At 36.5% G+C, this 25,902-nt stretch overlaps 3 protein-coding genes across 4 annotated transcripts; 1 reads left to right on the top strand and 2 right to left on the bottom strand.

Annotated features, from left to right (window-relative positions):
* Positions 1-16,740, top strand: rilpl1 (Rab interacting lysosomal protein-like 1). Its single transcript, XM_073874545.1, has 9 exons — positions 1-526; positions 2,409-2,553; positions 6,451-6,569; positions 6,741-6,986; positions 7,289-7,462; positions 8,454-8,608; positions 9,491-9,595; positions 13,987-14,074; positions 16,598-16,740. Exons 1-9 carry the CDS (start codon positions 233-235, stop codon positions 16,601-16,603), a joined length of 1,332 nt encoding a protein of 443 aa, XP_073730646.1. The 5' UTR covers positions 1-232; the 3' UTR covers positions 16,604-16,740.
* A 373-nt stretch (positions 16,741-17,113) lies between these two features.
* Positions 17,114-20,265, bottom strand: snrnp35 (small nuclear ribonucleoprotein 35 (U11/U12)). 2 transcript variants are annotated; one of them, XM_055207918.2, is made up of 2 exons: positions 20,116-20,265; positions 17,114-19,655 (listed from the first exon to the last, which is right to left on the bottom strand). In XM_055207918.2, the coding sequence occupies exon 2, from the start codon at positions 19,653-19,655 to the stop codon at positions 18,885-18,887; it is 771 nt and encodes a 256-aa protein (XP_055063893.2). In that variant the 5' UTR covers positions 20,116-20,265; the 3' UTR covers positions 17,114-18,884. The 2 variants fall into 2 exon arrangements, with proteins under 2 accessions (XP_055063893.2, XP_055063894.2); XM_055207919.2 differs by lacking the exon at positions 20,116-20,265 and adding an exon at positions 19,947-19,966.
* Positions 20,266-21,117: 852 nt separating this feature from the next.
* On the bottom strand, positions 21,118-25,482 carry kmt5aa (lysine methyltransferase 5Aa). The gene is made up of 7 exons (XM_055207629.2): positions 25,198-25,482; positions 23,645-23,801; positions 23,304-23,502; positions 22,984-23,071; positions 22,836-22,895; positions 22,565-22,755; positions 21,118-21,959 (listed from the first exon to the last, which is right to left on the bottom strand). Exons 1-7 carry the CDS (start codon positions 25,204-25,206, stop codon positions 21,749-21,751), a joined length of 915 nt encoding a protein of 304 aa, XP_055063604.1. The 5' UTR covers positions 25,207-25,482; the 3' UTR covers positions 21,118-21,748.
* Positions 25,483-25,902: the final 420 nt, after the last annotated feature.

Below are 25,902 nucleotides of genomic sequence, written 5' to 3'. Positions count from 1 at the left end.
TGACATGCGCAGTAGATCAGAAGCGCTTCTGAAGAATACATAAGGGCAGGGAAACCGAACCGCAATGGGACAACTCTTATTTCGGTCCAGTTCGGCCTAAAAATATCCCCAAAATGGCTTTTAACCTTGACGGAGTGACATTACCGGGTTTTTAAAGATCTCTGCCCATCCGATTTGATACTGAAAGGTACAAAGGGAAAGTTTACAAGCAAAGGAACTTGAGGGACGAACCATGGAAGATTTCGGTTCGGCGCTGGAGAAGAACGTGGCGGATCTGACCGTGATGGATGTGTATGACATCGCCGCAGTGGTGGGTCAGGAGTTCGAGCGGATTATTGATCAGTATGGATGCGAGGCTCTGTCCCGGCTCATGCCCAAAGTCGTCCGGGTTCTGGAGATCCTGGAGGTTCTGGTGAGCCGGAACAGCATCAGTCCCGAGACCGAGGAACTGCGTCTGGAACTGGACCGGCTCCGAGTGGAGCGGATCGACCGAATGGAGAAGGAAAGGAAACATAAAAAGGAGCTGAGGCATTTTATTTGAACAACAGTTCTCTTTCTCTCTATCTCTTTAAATAAATCGGGTTACAGGGCATTAAACGCCTAAATAAAGTGTCACGTGAGTGTAATGTTTGAGTTACTGGACCGATGACGTCAGAGGGAATGTTACATCGCGCGGCTCAAGTTGTTACATTGTTTCCCAGCGAAGAACAAAAAGCGGCGCGTGAGGAAGTTCCTGTCTGATCCGAGCCATGAATATCTGAGTTCATATCCAGTGCTGGTAGATCCTTTACAGAACAGAACCACGTGATATCAGTCACATGACAATACTGTGGTACTTTAATATTTACCATGGTACTGAATAATTGCCATATTAATATATCATCATGGTATTGGCTTAATAAGAAAATAAATTATTAATACCCAGCCGGAGAAGTTTGGGAATACCTGGATACCAGGATGCTTTCCCTACTGAAAAATCCAGCTAAGACCAGCATAAACTGGTAGTTGATTTAAGATGGTCCTCCCAGCCTGGCAAAGCTGGTCAAGCTGCTGACCAGCTAAGTTGACCTAGACCAGCTTAAAAAGTGACCAAAACCAGCTTGCTTCACCGGCAAAACTAAGCTGGGAGGCCAGCTAAAACCAGCTCACCAGCTTATGCTGGTCTTTGCTGGATTTTTTAGTAGGGTAAAATGTAAATTGAATTGCAATCCCAAAAGACCTGATATCAAAACCATTGCCATTAATTGTCATTAATAGGACAAACTGTTTTGTGTCATTACTACAACAACCAAGTGATTTTGCGCGACCCACCTAATCCCATTGTGTGACCCACATGCAAATGTTTCTTAATTATATACATGTGTTTGTGTATTTATACATAATTATTATACACAGTACAGTACACCCACTTATATCATGTAAACAAAAACTTTTTTATTCTGCAAATGATTAGTCGCGACTAATCGTGAGGCAGCACAAAAAATAAAAATATTAAATTTAAGTGATTTTGTGCATAAAACAAGCAAAAAAATCTGCCAATGGGGTGAGCAAATGTTTCTTGAATTTGTCTTGAATTTAGTGTTTAAGAAAAGATTTTTTTCCCTTACGCCATTGGCAGATTTTTTTTGCTTGTTTTATGCACGAAATCACTTAAAGGTGCAGTGTGTAAATTTTAGCGGTATCTAGTGGTGAGGTTAGGAATTGCAACCAACGGCGTAGTCCACTGCTCACCCCTTGCTTTTGAAACACATAGAGACGCTACGGTAGTTGCCACCGGACAAACATGTCATCGTCGGAGACAACTTAGTAAAAAAAATTGTCCGTTAAGGGCTTCTGTAGAAAAATGGCGGCACAAAATGGCAGCTTCCATGTAAGGGGACCCTCTTTGTATGTAGATAAAAATGTCTCATTCTAAGTAAATAAAAACATAACGGTTCATTATGAAAGGTCTTTGTACACCCCTGATAATATAGTTTTGTATATTATTTTGAATTAATTGATCTTCTAAAAATTACACACTGCACCTTTAAATGTGATATTTTTGGTCTAAAAACTAGGCTTATTTTCTTGGTTCGTTTTGCTCATGAAGAAAAAACATCTTAATTAAATTTTTTAGATATTTTTACTGAAAACAAGACAAAAATACTAAGAATTTGTTTTCTTAAATAATTTTTGCAGTGTAAATGATTACTATATTAATATATCAAACCCACGAGAGTACACGCATACTGATAAAATTTATAGCTTAACTTTTGCCAAATGCAGGTGCAGAAAGATTTGTCCTTTAGTGTGGTTGTAATTATGCGTCTGCTTTGTGCATTTATGATGTAACTCCTGTGAATGTCTGTGGTTAAATACACACTCATGCATATATTTATGAGTGTTTGTGTGTCTGAGAACAGGAGCTGGAGTTGGTGGAGGACGTCTGGAGGGGTGAAGCGCAGGATTTGTTGTCTCAGATCGCCCAGCTGCAGGAAGAAAACAAGGCGCTGCTCAACAACCTGTCCATCAAAGAGAGTCCCATGACGGATGAGGATATACAGAAACAGGAAGGTAGCGAAGAAAGAAACGTTGTGTCGGGCATCTACAGAAAAGCATTTAGGTTTTGCAGCGACATTTTAGATGCTTTATGTACGATGCATAGTTGATTTTCAGTGGAAATATGTAAACAAACACGCATTCACTGAGTATGCTAGTATTGTGCGTAATATTCACTGTAATATACACTGTCAGAAAAACATTAAAAAAAATGTCCTTAGCTGTCATTGGGGGGATACCCTTTTAAAATTAAACACTTAATGAGTTCATATTTGTACCATCTGAATCTAAATAGCACATGTTAGGATCTTTCTAAAGGGTACTGCCCCAATGACATCACTTTTTGACCTTTTATGTATAGTATGCATTTCAGCTGTGATTTCCCAGCATTCCTCCACCGGGTACAAAGACAACACACGTGATCCCACTCGTAGGAATTCACATTCTTTCAGCGCAAACATTGAACGGCACCGCACAAAGCGTCTCTTCTGTATTTGACTAAAGATGGGTCCGGTGTATAACTGCATTAGAAACACAGCCTGGGTGACACAGAGACCCTACAGTTCCTCTGGCACGCTCGTGCTCACGTGCACGGGCCGTAGCTAACCAGAACAGTTCATCCTCAGTCCTCTCTGGATCTGCTGGACGAGTCCAATTCACTATCAGATGTTTACATAAACACTCCAAAGCAGCTGTCAATGCTGAGTAAAATCTTTAAAACATGAAATATTCCTGCCATTCCATCACTTATCCGTCCTGTATACAGTTTGCACACTTTATTTCCTTTGTAAATGGAATATACACTAGTCAACATTTGAAGTGGATCAAAGCCTTTCCTAATAACTGTCTTAAAACCAATACCCGGGTGATTCTCACAAACCATTGAAACACCACGGCACTAATGATTTTAGCTTTAAAATGTGTAATATAGTAACATTAAAAAGCATCAGAATTAACACAATACTGTGTTCTACCTTGCACAATGTGTGATTTCAAAATAAGAATTTATAATTGGAAATTTTATCTCATTTTCTGCTGAAATTCTCATTACCGCAATGTGTCTGGCTGTGTTTGAACATGCGTTATGTTGTAATTTAATCAAATTAACACAAAAATATTAAGAAAAAAAAATAAATGGATGTTTTGCTAGACTACTTTAGATGACAGAAAAAAATATTTACTGAATATTTATGTATAATAATAATGAAGAAAAATTAGGAAAATGATGTGTCCATGCCTGATGTTCTCATCCTCCGCAACACTTTTTGAGAACAGTTTAAGCACACATACAGAATTTTAATAAAGTTTGATTTTGAGTGACCAAGCACATGGACCAGTTACTTCAAAGATGGCTACCAGGTAAGATCATTTTTTTACAGTTAATTTGAAATATTGTCTTGTCAGAATGCTTACACGACATTTTGATTATCATTACCGCGACAGATGCTTATTAAATGTTAATTTAATTAATAGAAGCATAATACTTTGATTTTAAATGCATGTGCAGAATCTCCAAATTATGTTCTTTCAGGTTTGTCATATATCAGCATATCAACATATGTCAGTGTTGATGTTTGCGGTAATGAGATTTTTTAGGACTAATTTTTTAAATTATGTTACAAAAAGTGTTAAATGATAAGTAAAAGTTTTTAAATTAATGTTCCCATTTACTCCAGACTTTGTTTTTCAATGTCTGGTGGGAAAAAAAGTAAATTTAAGCAATTTTTACATTTTCATGCTTGACATTTTTAAAACCATGTTTTCGTGAGAATCACCCACCCAATATCCGTTCTTGTCTTAGGACAACTTTGATGAACGTTTTTGTTCCACTTCAAATGTAGACTAGTATATTTTGTCCTAAAAGAGCTGGAGTTGTATTTAAAGCCACATTTATATTCCATTAAGACAGGCGACGTGTTATGCCTATCATTATATTTTTAGGTCAGTGACGAATGTTAAGTGTGTCATTGGTTGTGCTCCAGACGCTCTGCACGAAACTATATCTATTTTAGGAGCAGTAACATGGGCAGTTATTTTGCTGTCTGTCATACTTCATATGAGTGTCCTTACTTACATCCTCCCACACTAAACAAACTTAGTGCAATCTGTTTTTAATTTGTTTTACGGGAAATAACATGAAAATCTGACTTTTCCCATCTTTAAGTGCTATAATTGGGTCCCCAGTGCTTCTTTCAACCTAGAAAATGTGAAAAAGATTAACCCAGTAATTTAGTTTTGGTAAACCATTCTCTGCAAGCATGTGAAAAAATAGGTCTTTGAAATTAGGCTCCCCTTGTGATGTCACAAGGTGATCTTATTATAATAATTTCGCACCTTAATCTGCATTATCCAATCACGACACTGCCATTTAGTGCAGAGAAATAGAGAGAAAGAAAATAATCGACAGCACAATTGAATTTCAATTTTAACAAACCACCATTATGGTGATCAGTATTTGAAATGTAGCTCCCCTTGTGATGTCAAAAAGGGATTTTATTAGAATAATACCGCCCCTTAATCTGCACTATCCAACCACAGCCCTGCCATTTGAGAAAGAGAGAGAGAGGAAAATAATTGACAGCACAATTGAATTTCAATTTTAGCAAACCACAATTATGGTGATGATCAGTGTTTGAAATTTGTCTCCCCTTGTGATGTCAAAAGGGGATCTTATTACAATAATACCACCCCTTAATCTGCACTATCCAACCACGACACTGCCATTTAGTGCAGAGAAAGAGAAAGAAAATAATTGACAGCAAAATTGATTTTCAATTTTAACCAACCACCATTATGGTGATCAGTATTTAAAATTTGGCTCCCCTTGTGATGTCAAAAGGGGATCTTATTAGAATAATACCGCCCCTTAATCTGCACTATCCAACCACGGCCCTGCCATTTGAGAAAGAGAGAGAGAGGAAAATAATGGACAGCACAATTGAATTTCAATTTTAATAAACCACAATTATGGTGATGATCAGTATTTGAAATTTGGCTCCCCTTGTGATGTCAAAAGGGGATCTTATTACAATAATACCACCCCTTAATCTGCACTATCCAACCACGACACTGCCATTTAGTGCAGAGAAAGAGAAAGAAAATAATTGACAGCAAAATTGATTTTTAATTTTAACCAACCACCATTATGGTGATCAGTATTTAAAATTTGGCTCCCCTTGTGATGTCAAAAGGGGATCTTATAAAAATAATATCGCCCCTTAATCTGCACTATCCAGCCACAGCACTGTCATTCAGTGCAAAAAAAAGAGAGCGAGAAAAAATCATTGACAGCACAATTGAGTTTCAATTTCAACAAATCACCATTATGGTGATCAGTGTTTGCATTTTATCAGCTCATTTGCATTTAAAACATGCTATGATAAATTATCTATATAGTTTTTTAAGATTCACATATGTACTCTGGGGACACCAAAGATTTATTTTACATCTTAAAAGTCTCATATGTCCCATTTAACATGGCTAATATTTGAATATGTGACTTATACCGCACAGTTCTATCGCGTTTTGGCAATATATAATTCTGTATCCCATTGGGAAAAATATTATTCTCATTATCGTCCATATCGGTATGTCCTTTGCAACAGAAGCTCTATAGGAAATGTACACTTGGGTCAGACGTAAGCTTTCCAACCAGCTTGCATGTTGAGCAGCTGTATATTTTCAAAAAGGGAGTAAAACCCTTTAAATAAAATGTTTATCAAATGCTTCTTTAATAAAAGTAATCTTGAAATCTCTCATAAGGCTTTGACTTGCATGCCAACATTTATTGCACTCTGCAGAAAATACAGAGATATTTATTATGCATTTCTTTTGCATCATTCATCCCAAAATTACTGAGATCTGAATATCGCCCAGCCCTAATGTCACTGTATTTCTGGTTAATGATGACAGGCATGACCGAGAGGGAGCGGCAAGTGATGAAGAAGCTGAAGGAAGTTGTAGATAAACAGAGAGATGAGATCCGCGCTAAAGATCGTGAGCTGACGCTGAGGAATGAAGACGTTGAAGCAGTAAGACACAACAGTAAATTCTCTCTGATTATGTTGTTGGTGAGAAGAAATATTTCTTTTGGTAAAATCCTTCACAGCTGAAGACCTCATGCATCATCTTGTGCAGTCTTTACAGAAAATCTCATAAAAAAAATGCGTGTGTCTGACATTCATATCTTTGACGTCCTTCAGCTCCAGCAGCAGTTGAACCGATTGATGAAGATCAACCACGACCTGCGGCATAAGATCACAGTGGTGGAGGCTCAGGGTAAAGGTCTGATCGAGCAGAAGGTGGAGCTGGAGGCGTCTGCTCAGGCACGACAGCAGGAACTGGGTAACCTTCGACAGGAGGTGGGACGTCTTAAAGAGCGACTCAAGGAACACGGAAAGACAAACGCCGAGACTGAAGAACCTGTAGCACCACCGTCACCTGCACAGGTACCTGAATATAAATCCATGTTGTTTGATTTAGAAAATCTCAAGCTGTTCAGGAGCTGGTGGATGGATATGAATCCAGTGAGGTCATTTTTATTTTTTCTGAATGAATATGGGAAGTAAATGTGATCTGATACTCCAAGATTGTTCACATGTTGGTGTCTGTGAGTCATAGAGAAAACGAACATGAGGACACCAGACTATAAAAGTCAGTTGTGTTGTGTACAGTGATTGATATAAAAATATAATGAGATGAGATGAAGTAAGATTTGGTCCAGCTTTGGTTCACATCTTTGTAACTGCAGTCGAGTAAAGTGGCTCCCGTCTGGGCTCAGGATTTAGCTTCTGAGCTCCTCGCTGGGGGTATGGAGATGGAGGAAGGTCCCATCAATATCACCCCTGTCACAGGGGCCCGACAGCCCCCAACAGATGAAAGTGAAGATGATGATGATGATGATGAAGATGCCATGTTTCTTTGGGTAACCCTTCAGGGGAAGCTTCTAATGATAGCATGGAATGTAAACTAATATTGTGACCCGTATCTGCATCTGCACGTCTCTGTGCTTGTTTAGGAAATGATGAATCTGTGCCTATATAATGGTCCACACATATAAGTCAGATGCATCATTTAGGATATGTCTTTCGCAGGCCAGTGTGCAGTTTTGCATGGTTTCATTAACTTAACTGTTAATTCAGTTTGTAGTGTAATGCTAACCTTGTGATTTAAATTAAATGTTAACTTTTGTATGATCTTAGATGGTAATAAAGAGATTCAGACACGCTGTAAACACTGTAAACCATCAAGCATTATAAATATTTACTGTAGTCACTATAACTAAAACATTATGGCCCTCACATTGCTAAAGTGAATGTTTGATAGACCCCATGAAATGGTTTGGTTTGATGATCCTTTGATTTTTAAGTACATCTAAATATGTGTTTGTTGTGGGTGGTTTTATGTAAGGGATAATGTACAGGCTGTACATTATCCCACTTTTTACACGGCTATGTATCTCATTTAAGGTAAGGAACATTAAATATTGATTTGAAATATTTTATTAGCTCATTTTTAACAAATGCAGACCTTCCGCAAGGAAACCCCGTTTATTTTGGTTTTAAGACGTGTTCTAATGTCACAAACACGCTATTTGGTTTAATCATTTGTAATATTTATAGAAAAAACGTATTTATATTTAATTTTTGTATAATATTAAACTGTACCTGTCAAAATGATTTGCAGCATCCGGTTTACCGTGTGTCATTAGTAACAAACGTGCAAATGTTGCAACGGGCCAATCAGAATCAAGTATTCCAACGAGCCATGTAATGTCAATTAAATGTCATGTTAATCTTTTTAGACTGAAATAATGTTTGAGTTGTTTTTGTGTCTTTGTCGCACACAAGCCTGATGTATTTTATTGTGTAATTTTATCGGAAGTGTTACTGACTAATGTTCCTCCCATCCACCAGGAGGCGATATGTGATGACGACGCCTCCACGATCGATGCAAAAGATCCGAATCGGCCACGATTCACCCTACAGGAGCTGCGGGACGTCCTGCATGAGAGAAATGAGTTGAAAGCTAAAGTCTTTATGCTGCAAGAAGAAATGGCGTATTACAAAAGGTCTGCTAGCTTCATTTTGTGCTTTTGTAATTAATTTATATATTTTAGGCTAGTTTGCTTACAGCTTGAGCCAGGATTTACTTAAAGCACGCAGTAAAAAATGTGTGGACAGAGTTGTTTTTGCGACTGACCTTATTGCATATGCATTTGTTTTCCTTTCAGACACAAAAGTTGTGAGATGAGAGTATTTAAAGGGGTCATATCATGAAAATCTGAATTTCTCCATGTTTTTGAGAAATTGTGAAAATGTGAAAAATGACAACCCAGTAACTTAGTTTTGGTAAACCATTCTCTGCAAACATGTAAAAAAATAGGACATTGATATTTGGCTCCCTTTGCGATGTCAGAAGGGGATAATACCGCCCCTTAATCGGCACTATCCAACCACGGCACTGCCATTTAGTGCAGAGATCATCTCATTTGCATTTTAAAGGACACACCCCAAAACGGCAATTTTTTTGCACACACCTACAAAGTGTCAATTTTATCATGCTATAATAAATTATCTAATTGATATTTTGAGCTAAAACTTCACATTTGTACTCAGGGGACACCAAAGATTTATTTGACTTCTTCAAAAGTCTTGTGAAATGTCATCTTACATAAGTTTGCACTTGGCACTTTACTGCCAATATTTAGCACTCAAAATGCATTTCTTAAATTGCATTAGTCATTATGGAAATGAGATGTTGCGCATGTGCCCTTTAACGTGCGCCTTGTCAGTAAATTTTCACTCTTTTTTGGAATTGTGCTCTTACCGTAATTTGCCCTTTTTAGTAAATCTGTCTCTTATGTCATGAAAAATCACTTCAATCAAGTGTACCTACATTAGTATAAAACATTTTTATTTAAGTGTTATTCATATTCTGATCTGATTTATAGTGAAGAACAGGAAGAGGAATCGGGTCCGCCCATGCCAGACCCATCACTGACTCTTCGGCCGAGCTCTCGCTCCAGCATTCAGCCCGAGTCTGGCATTAAACGACTGTACGTATACTGCAGTAATAAACAAACATTTACACACACACACACAAACACATAATACCTACTGAGGGGAGAAATCTGCCATTAAAACCTCATCTGAGTCTTCATTACTCTATCTCATAAAGTCTAGTTCACTGTCCTAACAAATTACATTCTTTCAAGCATTTACAATCTGGCTGTTTTGCACATTATTTTCATTTCAGTTGGAATGAAACTATGATGTTTGTTATGAACTTAAGGAAGCAGATTTTACTGCCTGCTGTTTGGATATGGTTTTATATTGGATGTGTGCCCAGTAACTCTAAAAATATGACTAAAAATGTTGACTAGGCAGTATATTTGGTTTGGGAACAGACTAAAGCCTGGTTTCACAGACAAAGCTTAGCTTAAGCCAGGTCTAGGCCTTAGTTAAATTAACTCTTTCCCCGCCACTGACAAGTGATCTCATCAATTAAGAGAAAACATTTGCATAAAAAAGGTGTTTCTGATGAACTTTTATGTTAATCTGCAATACCGTGATTATCCACTTACCCAATTCATGAAAAAACTGAGACCAAAAAGTTATTTACAAATTTTAAACTCTATGTATGTTTTGATAATCGTTCTGAATCTGATCTCTAACAAAATTCCTTCACAAAAAATGCAATTATTTCAGCTTTTTGCTAAAAATATATATTTTTAAAGACAAAAACCCATATTAAAGACTTTATAAGCAGAGAAAAAATATATAGATAGGATTAATCTTTTTTTCCCGTTTTGTTTGTTTGTTTGAAAGCAGAGGGTCTGTTTTTTTAATTTGATATATTTGTATGTTTATATATTTTTAAAAGAAAATTTTCCTGGAAGGCATTTTGTGAAACTTTTGTGAAAATCACAAAAAAAAATGCTGGCGGGCAACTTTTCAAAAAATGTCTGGCGGGAAATGAGTTTTTTTATAAACATGAAAAAGATGTTACTGGTATGTATCTTTAGATAAATTAATGATGCTTGCATATTTTAAGATCTGTCAGTGCAAGTTATTTTCAGTTGAGACACCACAGACGTGTGTTTTAGTCTAGGACTAACCTTAAAGGACAAGTTCGGGATTTTACACTTAAAGCTCTGTTTTCAGATTGTTTATTATGAAATAGAACGATTTTGACTGAAATTTGGACATATGATGCTGGACCGAGAATTTTCGGGTTGTTTCTTGTCTCACCTCCCACCTCTACAATGGCTTCATAGGTGCACTGGAACAATCCTTCCTAAAATGCATTAAACTTTCATTTACAAAGACGTGAAACTCAGCGAGTGGTCAGGGGTGTTCACTGATATGCTCACACAAAAATCTCGTCAAAAGATGCTTTCCAACAGCTGTTTTAGCATTCGTTGTAAACTTGTGGACCTATTTTCCCAAATGCCTCACACCCGTATATTCTTCCGCTGAGAGCTTGAAAAATAGACACTCCAGCCCAGTTGGTGGCGATAATCCGCCTTTGCCAATTGCAAGAATACAAACAAGGTTCCCGGCGTGGAGTAATACTGTACCTCACAGCACATCTAATACAAGTCAATAGAGTTGGACAAAAACTACGATAAAACCTGTTGGAATGCGTCTTTTGCAGCCATTTTTGTGTGAGCATATCAGTGAACACCCCTGACCACTCGGTGAGTTTCACGTCTTTGTAAACGAAAGTTTAATGCATTTTAGGAAGGATTGTTCCTGTGCACCTATGCAGCCATTATAGAGGAAAATTCTCGGGGCAGCATCATATGTCCGGGTTTCGGTCAGGACCGTTCTGTTTCATCGTGAACAATCTGAAAGCAGGGCTTTAAGTGTAAAATACCAAACTTTTCCTTTAAGCCTTGCCTGTGAAACAGGGGGTAAGGGTCTTACATCATGTGTAGTGTTTAGACCGGGTCTTCCCAAACCCACTAAAATATTTTTAAATGGAAATATGGGGGGAAATACACATACACATTTGTTTTCTTTTAGTAGGGCACTGTTTTTGTTTTTTACTTGCGTTCATGAGAGTTCATGTAAAGGCTAGGAAGGGCCAGGATATGATTTAATAATATAAGTCACGCTTAAGGTGAGTAAATTATGGAATAAATTAAATTTTTTGGCGAACTACACCTTTAAAGGAACACTTCATAATTTGACCCATGTCATCCAAGATGTTTATGTCTTTCTTTGTTCAGTCGAGAAAACATCAAGTTTTTTTGAAGAGAACATTCCATTATTTTTCTCCATATAGTGGACTTTAGTGGACAGTTTACAGTTTCAATGAAGCTTCAAAGGGCTTTAAACAATCCCAACCAAGGATTTAGGGTTTTATTTAGCGAAATGATTGGTATTTTCACAAAAAAAGGACTTTTAAACCACAACTTCTCGTCTTGCACTGGCCGTCTGGTGCGCCAGAGTGACCTCATATATAAAGTATGATATGTGAAACTACCGCTCAAGTGTTTACAAGTGTGAAGAAAGAGGAGAGTTGTAACGTTGTTGTATGTGGGTGATTCTCTCGAAAACTTGGTTTTAAAAATGTCAAGCATGAAAATGTAAAAATTGCTTAAATTTACTTTTTTTCCCACCAGACATTGAAAAACAAAGTCTGGAGTAAATGGGAACATTAATTTAAAAACTTTTACTTATCATTTAACACTTTTTGTAACATAATTTAAAAAATTAGTCCTAAAAAATCTCATTACCGCAACAGTCAGAAAACATCAACACTGACATATTTTCAAAATGACATGACAAACCTGAAAGAACATAATTTGGAGATTCTGCACATGCATTTAAAATCAAAGAATTATGCTTCTATTATTAAAATTAACATTTAAAAAGCATTGTTGCGGTAATGATAATCAAATGTCGTGTAAGCATTCTGACAAAACAATATTTCAAATTAACTGTAAAAAAATGATCTTACCTGGTAGCCATCTTGAAGTAACTGGTCCATGTGCTTGGTCACTCAAAATCAAACTTTATTAAAATTCTGTATGTGTGCTTAAACTGTTCTCAAAAAGTGTTGCGGAGGATCAGGCATGGACACATCATTTTCCTAATTTTTCTTCATTATTATTATACATGAATATACAGTAAATATTTTTTCTGTCATCTAAAGTAGTCTAACAAGACATCCATTTATTTTTTTTCTTAATATTTTGTGTTAATTTGATTAAATTACAACATAACGCATGTTCAAACACAGTCGGACACATTGCGGTAATGAGATGTTCAGCAGAAAATGAGATAAAATTTACAATTATAAATTCTTATGTTGAAATCACACATTGTGCAAGGTAGAACACAGTATTGTGTTAATTATGATGCTTTTTAATGTTACTATATTACACATTTTAAAGCTAAAATCAGTGCCGTGGTGTTTCAATGGTTTCGTGAGAATCACCCATGTGGAAGAATACGAATTAATGTCTTTGTGTCAGTTTATTGTTTAAAATGAACCGGAAGTGTTTCACATGTAACGTGACCTTTCGACGTGATGACGTAATACGTAAGGTCGCGCTGGCACGTCACACACCTAGCGCAAGAAAAATTTGTGGTTTAAAAGTGTATGTGTATATTTATTTTATTTATTTATTTATTTTGAAAATGACAATCGTTTCGGTACACTCTAAAAACAAGCGGTGCTATGTGGCACCAAAGGTGGTTCTTTGCTCGTGACCATGGAAGAGCCGTTTTTGGTGCCGTGTGGCACTGGTGGGGCGCCGGTGAAGCACCGGTGTAGAACCAAATGGTGCTATGTAGAACCATATTTGGTGCTATATGGCCCCTATATGGTTCTACACAGGTGCTTCACTGGTGCTTCACCGGTGCTATATGGCACTAAAAACGGTTCTTCTATGATTACGAGCAAAGAACCACTTTTGGTGCTATATAGCACCGTTTGTTTTTAGAGTGTAGATAAGACCCTTCTGCCTCTACAGTTCACTATATGGAGAAAAATCTTGGAATGTTTTCCTCAAAAAACTGAGCAAAGACAGATATAAACATCTTGGATGACAGGGGGGTGAGTAAATTATCAGGATTTTTTATGAAAGTGGAATAATCTTTTAATGACACAACATGACATGTGTTGCCTTCCATATTCTCTTATTCTCTTGTGTTACTAAAATCTCAAAGCATGACCATCATTAATTCTGTACAATTGAGACCAAATGCAACTGCAATAAGCAATCACCATATTAAACCTGACAAATCCAGTCTTGTTGGTCTTAACTGGTTTAAGCTGCTATCTCATTTTGACGCGCTGAGAAGTGCTCTGATCTAAAACCAGCAAACAGGACAGACCAGATCATGTGTTTGTTTCTGGTAGCGGGAGGTAATTGAATATTCCTTGGTTCCTCTGTCTTCTTTCCTCATCCGTATCCGTGTCTCTTTGTAACAGGATCTTCACAGCCATTATGCCGATGGTGGCGGCTGGGTTGATTCCAGATGACCCCACTTTACAGCCAATCAGACGACTTATTTCCCTTGTACGACCTTTTGGTGGTTCACCGTGAACTTTGCTGTTTTAACACCTCGCATGTCATAGAGCTGCATGACCCCACATCTCACCTTCCTCTTTTAAGCCACTGATCGTAAAACGCTCATTCTGATTGGCTGATTGTGGGGCTATCTGTGTGACCAATCAACTGGAGACTTGTTCGAATCAGCCAGTCAGAATCAAACACTTACTCACTCTAACGCTTGTGCTGTATGATAACAGATTATTTATAACATTGTGTCATAACACGTTTGACTACATGAGTGATTTATAGATGAAGAATGCTTTTAGGGGTTGTTTACATTTCGCGTCTAAACCGATGTCCTCCATCTTTCTAAATTGCGCTCCTGTAGCGTCTGCCGTTGCTAAGCAACCATAAGCCGCACTCTTCAATAGATTCAATAATGCGTCTCTATGCATTATTTTTTCTTTTTGTCTCAAAATAATAGTACAGCTCTGGATATTCTTGTACAGCTAAGCTTAGATTTTCCTCCATATTGAATTGATGCAGAATTATACAGTCCATGCGTCTCAATTCGCCTACTGAGCCTTTAAAGTATGTACTTATTTTGATATAATTAAGTATGGACACTTGAGTGCATTAACAGAAATAAGAATTTTGGCTGACGGTTATTTGTCTAATAAGTTGCGACAATTGTGACGATTTATTGCCTGTTTTATTGCTTTGACATTTAATTCTCATACATTTTTTGTTTGTTCATGAAATAATTTTCACACATTGTTGTGATTATTTAAATTAAATCTTTTGTAAACTTTATCTGGCAGTAAGTTTTAATACACATAACACATATTTAAAAGTAATCTGATACTGTCTCATATATACAGGCGATGCAGCTCCCCCTTGTGTTTTTTAGAGAGATGTGCAATCATTGCGGTGATCTGAAATCATCACGATGATGTCAAACGATTGCGATGAGACGATTATTTAATAATTGTGACAGCCCTAATATTAAATCTTATTTTGGCTGAGTTAACCCTTTCCCTGCCACAAAACCTACCAATATTTGAGAGGTGATAAAAGACAACAAATCAAGATGGGATGACAATTTTTTTTCTTTGAAAGTAAAGTGTCTGTTGTGATATATTGTATCTTTATATATTTTAAGAAGAACATTTTCTGGAAGGCATTAAACTATTGTTGCGACCAAGTCGCTCCCTATTTGAAGTTGCGCACACAGACGACGTGAAATGTGAACGACCCCCTTATATGACCTGAAATGTGTTAAGAAAGAGTGAAATGACAAACACTTGGCAAGCAAAACGAACAGTTGTGTTTGATCCAAAAATCCAAAAAGTCTTTCTTCGTTTTCTTTGTTCATTCGTATCTTTTGATTTGGGGTAAAACATTTTGTGGTATTTCTTATTAGCTTGTAGTTAATGCTTTTCACTCTCTTTATTATACAAAACAGAAAATCTAACTGCATTATAATAAAGAGATTTGAGATTATATAAGTGGCATTGTGGCCTAAAACTTTTGTACCATACTGTATATTACAGAAACTTTACATAATAAGATTAAAATGGGTATATAATTGTTGTTTGCTATACTGTGTACAAAGTCTAACAATAACTACAACAGAAAGCATATGAAACAAATAAAGTGCTTAGATGCAAAAGCCACTAACTTCAACCTCCGTCAACAAAAGAGATAATGATATGAGCCGAATGCTTAAAGGAACAGTATGTAGGATTGTGGCCAAAACTGGTATTGCAATCACAAAACTGGTGGTCTATACACAAAATGACAACATAAACATCAGTTGAGGGCTGTAACTCCACTTTTTAAATGACAATATCCTGGCCAGACCACTGTTGTCAGTGATATAAGTTTTTGAAATGAAAATGATTTATTACGGTTTTTTTTGTGCCATTTTTGCCTTTATTAGATAGACAGTAATTAAGAAGACGACAGGAAAGTATAGGGTGAAGAGAGGGGTATGGGATTGGCAAAGGACCTTGAGCCGGGATTCGAACTTGGGTCGCCAGAAGTGCATCTGCACCATGTGTCGGAACACCGTCCACTACACCATCAGCTCCAACTGAAAATGATTTCTTAATGTCTAGTGACATATCAGGGCCATTTTATTATTAATTGATATACATTTCTTACATAGTGTTCCTTTAAGTCTTTCAGGAGGTTTATCGATTCAGTAGGATGTTGACCTATGCACTTAGAGGGTTTTGAAGCAAAAGACTGTTAAATATATTAAATACCAATGAAAGTACTAAAGTGATATTTGTGAAAATAAGACATTTTAATTACTGACTAATAACCTTTTCATTAAAGTGGAATCACTGAACCTAAACATAAGGGAACATATTTGACAAAAATAGCATGTCAGATGCACTTAGAGGGTTTTGCATCTAAACTCTTGTAGTTTATTATGTATGGCTTTACTATAGTAACTGCTGATTGTAGATCATTTAGTTTAGTTTATTAATCGCACAAGCATGCAAAAACAATGAAAACAATATCCTGTCTTGCATTCAGGTTTAGCTTCTTCTCGCGGGATAAAAGCAGAGGAGGATTGCAGAGGAGGGCGGGTCAGGTGGACGGCGGCTTCGGCTCGTGGGCCGGGAAAGAAGACGTTTACACAGAACAGGCCCAAGAAGCATTACAGCACATGTAACAAACACACACGCTTCACGTCTAACCTGCATCATGTGCCACAGTTACACTTCCTTCGACGGTCAACCTTCACAGCACATTTGTCAGCCAATGAGACGGAAGAGAAGTTATTGATCCATCTTGACTCTTGTAGACACCCAAAGATACTTTAAGGGAGCTTATGTGCCTATTTTGTTAGATGTTTTATTTTTACTGAGTTACTGTAAGTAGAGGATGCGAAAATCGATTTCAGACTGTTGTGAAGTTTAAAGATGCCTTCATTAGATTAGATAAATACCTATTTTGAATATAAATTGAATTATAAATGAAATAATGGATAGAGAACGTGAATGACGTTTGTGGCTGAAAGTCAGTTTTTAATTTTTAATAATTATGCCCAAACCAGCCATTTTATAAAGGAGAAGGCGGCAATATTATGTTTAGAACTTGAAATTGCACTTATTTTTGGCACACAAAGTATTTCAAGGATTGTTTCAGAAGTAAACTGTTTAATAAGAACACATAATTCAACTTTCTGTTTGAAAAACGCAACGATGAGGACATCAACAGCAACATCTGCTTAACTTGTATTGAAGCCAGAACTTTACTTCGAACAATGAAATCAAGAAACAAAGTTAATTTGCATTGTGTCTGCATTGAATTTATGCAGAACTGTATTAATAATCCATAGTTTACTGCGAAGGACGTGTCATTCACCAGCTGTTATGCATTGCTTGAATGGTGCTTTCATTAGCAATAATAGATCCTTTCAGCAGCGCATGAAAATGCTGACTGTGTGTGAAGAACTGTGTGTTTTTAAGGCAGCTTTGTAAGCTAGAAACTCACGCCTGTGGTCCTTATTTCAATTGTTGAGCTTGTATTTCGATGAGTACACCATTTAAAAATAAAGACAAACTTCAGAAAGTTAACTAAGAATCACACAGCCAGAACTATTTTACTGTTAGAAAAACATCTTAACTGGATTGAATGGATTGTTTTGAAGGATTATGCACATTAACTCATCTCATTCTGTATTAAAATATTTTATACCATGGATTGCCAAGTCCTTGAAATTGAATGATCATATGAGACGTCATTCTTTACAAATGTTATATTAAACATTTATTGAAATTTTAAAGGTAACTTGGATTGGACACATTTTATTTTCTGTGGAACAAAAACCCTTAAAGGGATAGTTCACCAAAAAATGACAATTATCCCATGATTTACTTACTGTCAAGCCATCATCAATGTATATGATTATCTTTTTTTTTCAGACAAACACAATCTGAGTTATATTAAAAAATTTCCTGGCGGTTCCAAGCTGCATAATTTGGTAAATGGTGCTTTTGATTTGAAGCCCAAAAAGTCCATCCATCTTTCACAGAAGTCTAAGTGTAACAAAATCAATATTTAAAACTTTACAAACTAAAATGACTAGCTTCTGGCAACGACTGACGGCCATTCACGAGAGTGCGTTTCCAGTTTGAGACATTGGACGTATCGTACAAGACGTAGTGGCATTGTGACAAACGCAGAAGCGCAGGCAAAAAAACAACAATATCCTCTTGTCTAATATTGAAATTCTCCTACATTGTCTTTTAAATCCCCATTTTAGATTTCTATTTCCTGATTGGCGCTCTGCACTTCTCGTCACTACGTCTCGTACGCTACGTCCTACGCTGGAAAGGCAGTCTCTCATGAATGGGCATCAATAACTAGTTATTTAAGTTTTAAATACAGCCAGGACATTTTCTAATATAACTCCAATTGTGTTGGTCTGAAAAAAGATAATCAAATAGATCTAGGATGGCTTGAGGGTGAGAGTAATATGGTCATTTTAATTTTTAGGTGAACTTTCCTTTTTTAATAGTTTACTGTGATAATGTCATAAACGCATCATAAAAGGGTTTTATTTTTATCAGAGCGGCTCAGATGTGGTCTGTGGGAACTAGTTTTTGTAAAAAAAAGTTGTGTGAAGATCCCTTAAACTTTGTTGCACAGCTAAAAGAAATAACAGGCATGCCATGAGAGTGGAAAAAAAGCTTTCACTCGTGGATGAACTACTCCTGTAATCTGAATTCAACCCAGAACAGAGGTTACAAACTGTGAAACAAAATACAAACTAAAGTTCTTGAATGCATATGAAGTTATAAAAGCGTGTTCAGGTTTAGTCATAATCTCTGTGTGAGTCTCTGTGTCGTCTGTCTTCCTTTCTGTAGGAATCTCTCTCTCTGCTTCTGTCCCTGTGATGTCTGTAATCTCTTTTCTCTTTGTAGTTGCCTCTATCGTTCCGATCGTTCCACTCATTTTTCCTGTCCCGCCACCGTCCATGTTCCCTGTCCTGTTCCTGGGCAGCATCCCTCTGCCTCTCCTCTCTCCCGCTGGCCCCTTCCCACCGATCCGCTGATCTGTTCTGAGGCGTCATGGAAGTCAAATGAATGGGCTTCCTAAAAGGTCTGTCCCTGCCTCCGAATCTCAGCTGACCGGATTCCTTCTTGCCGCCTTGACCCCCTCCGAGTCGTCGAGGGATCCATCCCTGCAGCGTGCGCTCCTGTTCGAAGTCCACAAAGACCTCGTACTGATCCACAACCAGCTTGTTGGCGTCTCTCCAAGCTCTCTTCACCGAACGTTCCTCCTTGTACTCTACGAAAGCATAGCGTTTGGAGAAACCCGTCACGATGTCTCGGACCAGACGTACCCTGCGGATGTCTCCAAACTTTGAGAAGACTTCCTGGAGCTTTTCCTCGGATGTCTGTGGATTCAGGCGAGAGACGAATAGTGTGAGATGAGGGTCACCGGTAACACCCTTGTTAGGCTTGTAGCGGGCCAACATGGCCCTCCAGACAGCTTTGTCATGGGGTTCAACATCTGTCCCATCTATACTGCCTGCTTTGAGGGCATCATAAACCCTCGCCACAGGACTCCACTCGTTCATCATCTGATGGAGGAGAATTGAGTCATTATTAGATTACAAAAACTAGATTACATTAAAGAAAAATCTATCAAAGTTCATTGCACAATTTCATTTTACAATAGGGTCGAAAAGTATGATACTATATACTTTAATGTATACTTCTCATGATGACTATTATGAATGGAAATAGCTAATAATAGAAAACAAACCATATTGCAATGGATCCACTGTAATAAAACAAATACAAGTGTTCAAACAGCGTCGAGTCACGCTTTTTATTACTACAGTTGACGAGGTTTTAAAATGCATGCGTACCAAACAATCTGATAATATTCACATGTGAGAATATAAAGCGTTCACAAGATAACGTTTAACTAATTTATTAGTTTTAAGTCTTATTGAATTTAAGAATATTTACAATGATAACAAAAGCATTTTACTGTTTATAATTTCAAAAACTTAATATAAAAGAATCAAAACAAACCTTGCCTGCGCAGCGTCTGAAACGCTCCGTGCGGAAACACTGGTCGTGTGTTATTCGGCCCGTGCCAGCGGAAATGACGTCACTAGGCTTTCCTCGCCAGTCGCCAAGTTTTTTGTCTTTTTTACATTTAGTTGTATTATTACAACCAAAACATAACAACAATTATATGTATCATCATAAGAAAAAAAACTAAGGGGAAAAAAAACAAAAATAGAATTATCATGGCTCAAATCAAACAAAACAAAAAGTACAGAATAATAAATAGAGGCCATTGATTAAATAAAATCACAAATTAAAAGCATTGAAAAGATTATAAATCCTGCAAATTGTACATGTTCTGAGTGATTTCTTGTTAAGAGAAAATAAATACTGATTTATCTCTTGTAAAAATACAAAATAAAGGTTTACAGTTAGAAAATTAGCATTTATGTATATACAATTTACATAAGTACAGAATTAGATTTCCCTCCCCAAGCTTTTTGGTGCGTTCGACTTCATGCAGCGCCGAAAGAACTGACAGGTGGATCAGATGGCGTCAGAGTACCGCGAGAGCGAGTCGAAATTAGACTTTTTTATATGATTTCTCGAATACGTCTCGCGGTACTTTGACGTCATCCGCCTGTCAGATCTTTCAGCGCCGCATGATATCAAACAAGCCTGTTGCGTATCTCTTCTTTAATTAAACAATTAACCAATAACTGTGGAAATAATAATAAAAAATAATTTCATTCAAAGTTATTACTACTATAAAACATATTTTGTGTATTCTCTTTTATCCTAAAATTACCTTTAAAATAAATTTTTGTCAGCTTGTATATTAATCCTTAAATACATAAATTAACATTCTACTCACAATACTCTATATAGATATATCTAGATTAGTAGGTCTATCAATAAAAAAGATAAAGAAAATAAAGATACTTGTCATTATTGGCAATAAAACACATTTCACACAGAATAGTCTGCCATATTCAAAGATTGACATGTATAACCACAACAGAAGCACTTGCATAAAATCATTTATTCAAACAATGCATCTACCATCTCAGACAAATTAATTGAGATACTCTCGGTTGGAGCTTTTGGTCATCAACACCCAGTTGGATGTTGTGTAACAGACACAGCTTTGTTCAGGTTTATTACATAACACACAGCATAGTACAACGGTAACATTTCAAATAATATCAAAATTTGGTTTTACGTTCCAGTTTTCTGAACCCTTTAAAATTTTGCTCCTTTTAGCGTCACTGGCTTTCTGCTTCAAACATAAACGTTTGGGCATTATAAATAATTATTGCTAAGCCTCTAACTACCACACATTAGATTAAGAAAACTCTTTATAAAAATGCAGAAAGTTGGACTATAACTGCATGCTTTGGAAGCACTGATCTACCAATATATAAAATATACAAAAAGAAATGTCCTGGAAACTAGCATGTCATCGAGCAGGATAAATATCTTAAAAGAGACGTTGAATATGTACCGCAATCTAACGTGTTTGATGCGTTGCGAGTCGCTGTGTAACAAACCCACAAACATCCTACCCCATAACATTCTCTGTTTACTAAGGCAATAATTACATTAAAAACGGTCTAGTTAAGAAACAAGGTGTTTTTCCCTCCTCCGAAATCCATTAATGTTTTAGCCAGGGGTGAGCTTCTATTGAGGCTTTACTTCTGTCACCATAATCGTAAAGGAGTTCCTCTCCTTCCTGGATATCTCTGGAGGCCACGAGGATAAGGTGAGGTATTCCATTAATGTCATGGAGTTTGGTCTGACAGTTGCCGTTTTTACTGTGGTTGATAAGTCTTCCCAAACGATCAGACTCTTTAGTAGCATCCACACTATTTGGAAAAATAAATAAATCAGTGCTTAAAATGCAATTGTTATTTATTTACTAGGGCTGTCAACAGATTAATCGCGATTAATTGCATACAAAATAAAGGTTTGTGTTTGCATAATATATTTGTGTGAGTAGTTATTATGTGTATATATAAATACAAACTTGCATGCATAATTTTAAGAAAAAATGTATTTATGTATATCTATTTTTTCTTATATATATAATATAAAATATCTAAATATTTTTTTTTATTAATTTATTTATATTTTGATATTTTATATTATGCATAAATAAAAAATAGATATACATAAATAAAAAGGTTCTTAAAATTATACATGCAAGTATATATTATACACATAATAATTACACAGAGTGCACACATAAAAAAAAGTTTATTTTGTATGCAATTAATCGCGACTAATCTTTTGACTTCCCTATTATTTACATAGTTTTGTAAAAAATTGAAGAACAATGCGATAAGCTAAATGGTGCAATATACAATACGAAGTACATTACTGCTTTGAGTTTTGATATACCTTGCAGCCTAAAGTAAAACTGATAAATAAATAAATAAATAAATAATGAGGGTGTGGTGCTTGAACGTACCAATATGTTTTGCTGAGATATTGGAAGTAATACATGTAGCAGCCAGTGGTTGGATCTTGTGCGTATAAAGCCTCCCTTTTTTTGGCATCGGTAATCTGCAGCAGATCTCCATGATACTCGACTACGTACTGCCCTTTCTGAAACTTCTGGGTGGCAAAAACCCCTCTGCCCTTTCCTTCAATGTACCTGATCTGTAAAGAGTGACATGAAGATCTCGTATGAAGATCAATGTAGCGCTCATCCGAGATTCATTCAGCACATTTGAAATTACCATCATTCCGTTCTCGATCCCGTTCTTAATCAGCATGTCTATGTGCAGCTTCTCTTCACACTGTCGAAATAAAACGGCTATGTTTGAAACGAAAACCAATACGAAAACCTTTCATTGATCGGTTTTAAAGCATACATCTCTGGATTACCTTAAGTTCACTTTTGCTTTTCCTTGAACTTCTCCTGATGGGATAATAATCTGTAACCTTACGGTTTTGAGGACTCTTGATCTCAGAACTGGAGAGGAAAACAATATTAGCATTAAATACAGCATTAGATATTAGCCTAACAATTAGTTACATAGTAATTAAAAAATATTATAGATTGATTGCACTGCAAAAAAAATTCAGAGGCAAGGTCACGTATTTAGACTAATATATAAAACACAGAACAGGTTATAATATGCAATATTCTTTATAAAAAAACAATATTCAACAGATGCAAATAAAATTTCTTGTCTCTGACTCACTTTCGCTGTTTGGACTTCTTGACTTTAATTTTCCGACAGGTTTTTTTCCTCTGGTCAGGACGAGTGATGTCACTGTTTGTGTGGATGTATGATGCTGTACAGTGTAGTTGGTGCGTCTGCTCTTCTGCTCTGTGCAGATCTTCGCTCACAGCCATCTTTGGGAGGATGAACTCACCGTTTACAGTATTGGGTCTTCTGGCTGTATTACACAGAGATCATATTTATTCATGTGTATACTGAACTATTAATGCAAATTTATAATTCTCACATGAAGATATTTCTTAAATATGATGTCATACATCCTAATCATATGGAAAAGTTTATAAAATTAGTCCTCTTACGTTCTCCATTCTTCTGTGGCTCATTTTTCGTGCAGAATAGTCGTGACGTTTTTCCGTCTTTGATGATTTTAACTGAGATTGCTTCATGATGTGGTGACTTTGATCTGCTGTGTTTTAGAAGGTGGTGAAATGGCGAATGGCCATTGCATATGACGTCCTGCAACACAGTCAGTGTTACAAATTAGTCATGGATTTATGTATTCATTTATACATTTATCTCTCGTGGCCCAAGTCAAGTTCAAGTTTATTGCCATTCCTGCTGTATTCCAGTAAATTTCCATGAAACTACATTTTAGAAGTTAGGGAAGTAGACCGATTAATCGGTTTTGCAGATTTATCGGCACCGATAGTTTATTGGATGAACAATCGCCTATCGGCAAAAATTAATGAAGACAGTTTTTCCGAGTTGCGTCTGTTGCTTTATAACATTATAAAGTAATTAATTTGCTAAAAACATGATGCATTAGCAGAGAAACAACAGCAGAAACTGAAGTTTGTCATCAAGGCTGACAGGACACTAATATTAGTAGTACCTCAAACGGTTACACAAAAATACACACAGATAAATCCAACCCAAATGTTCAGTCATGATTATTACCATTGATTTGCATTAGTTTATATACAGCTGGTTACTTTATCCATTTTAAGTTAATAACCAATTATATGCTCATCACTGCAATGCATCTTTTGATATTTTGATTAGATAATCATTAAAATGTTAAAACTGAAGCAAATAAAGTACAAGACTACACATATAATATACATTTGTCATTTCAATGTTACCCGTGGGAGTATTTCACTGAAGTATTTACTTTAATACTTATTAATATAATTTTATTAATACATGCATTTCATTTAGCACAGTTTCATGCTTGAGGACTGTTGTTTTATTACTTTTGTAATATATTTCAGCACTGTCACTTTAAATGTCATGTTTGTTTTTTATCCAGCATCAGTTTTAAAAACTATTGGTCGATTAATCGGATATCGTCAAACTTTATTTTTTGGTATCGTTTAAATCCACTATCGGTCAACAGACACTGTAAACATTATACACTGTAAGTACACAAACAGGAAATGGGAGAGTAGGCAAAAATAATTTATGCAAATAATAACTGCAGGTGCAAAAGTGATCATTTATTCTTTTAAACTCACATTTCTTTCCACATTTGTCTTATTTGCATAGACAAATTCTTAATAAATATAACTAATATGTTGTTGCCCATGAAACTTCATCATGTTATTGATAGTCAATGAACACGCCCACATCGCCGGGCCTTTAAACTCCTCCGAGCGGCTGTTGCGGTTCAGCCCATTGTTCTTTACCTGCTTTGTGACATCTTCGTTGACTGTACTAACAACTGTGCGATTCATCATACAACAAATACACAATGGCAGCTCGAATTACACAACTTAGTAAACAGGAACTAAAATAAGCAAGTGGAGTTGGTGTATTTGGGGTTGAAGAGCCCGGCAAACAAAGCCATAAAACACAACCTGATATAATTCAACGTCAAACACGTGAGAGTCGCTAAATCAATGATGTAACCTACCCCGTTCATTTCAGCCCACTTTCTCTTCGAGCCTTTTATTGTTTTCAAGCGATGGTTTAGTCCAACCTAGTGTTTCCCCTCTACACTTCTCTTCTTCTAAACGGCGTGGAACTAAAACATTCACAACAGCTCCTTGTTCGCGGTGGAGAAATCAACATTACACGTGCGAGCTGTCTCAATTAATCGCTCCTCCATCCGAGCCTGTTTGTACAGTTTCACGCCGCCATGTTCGCTCTTTTACCTCATTCACAGGACGAGACCATGTGAGCATTTAAATAACCAATAATGTTTGAAAGTTGAGTTTAAATTGGCCGGAAGATGGGGCTGTTAGCCGCTCACGCTTCCTGCTAGGCGCCACAGAAGGCGTGTTCGAGTGTATATGCATTTGCGCAATCAACCGGTGTATGACATCACAGTACCGCGAGAGCGAGTCACTTGAGCTCATTCTCGCGGTACTTGATGTACTACGCTGCCCTAATAGTTAAAACCGTTAAAACTGATTGACTAGTACACTGTTTTTTTCTCATTGTTTGGTTCTGCATTTCACAGTCATTTAAATTTATATTTATTTATATTTATTCTATGCATTCTATATTGCGTCATTATTTGCTTTAAATTTAACAGGAAAAGCAGAAGAGTACAAAGAAATAAATAATACTTGTAAATAATTGGCTTATTGTCATTATTATTACTATTACGGTGGTT

Source organism: Misgurnus anguillicaudatus, chromosome 12 (genome assembly GCF_027580225.2).
Source record: "Misgurnus anguillicaudatus chromosome 12, ASM2758022v2, whole genome shotgun sequence".
Taxonomy (NCBI): domain Eukaryota; kingdom Metazoa; phylum Chordata; class Actinopteri; order Cypriniformes; family Cobitidae; genus Misgurnus; species Misgurnus anguillicaudatus.
Note: the sequence above shows the minus strand (reverse complement) of the source record. Positions and strands in the feature narration are given on the sequence as shown.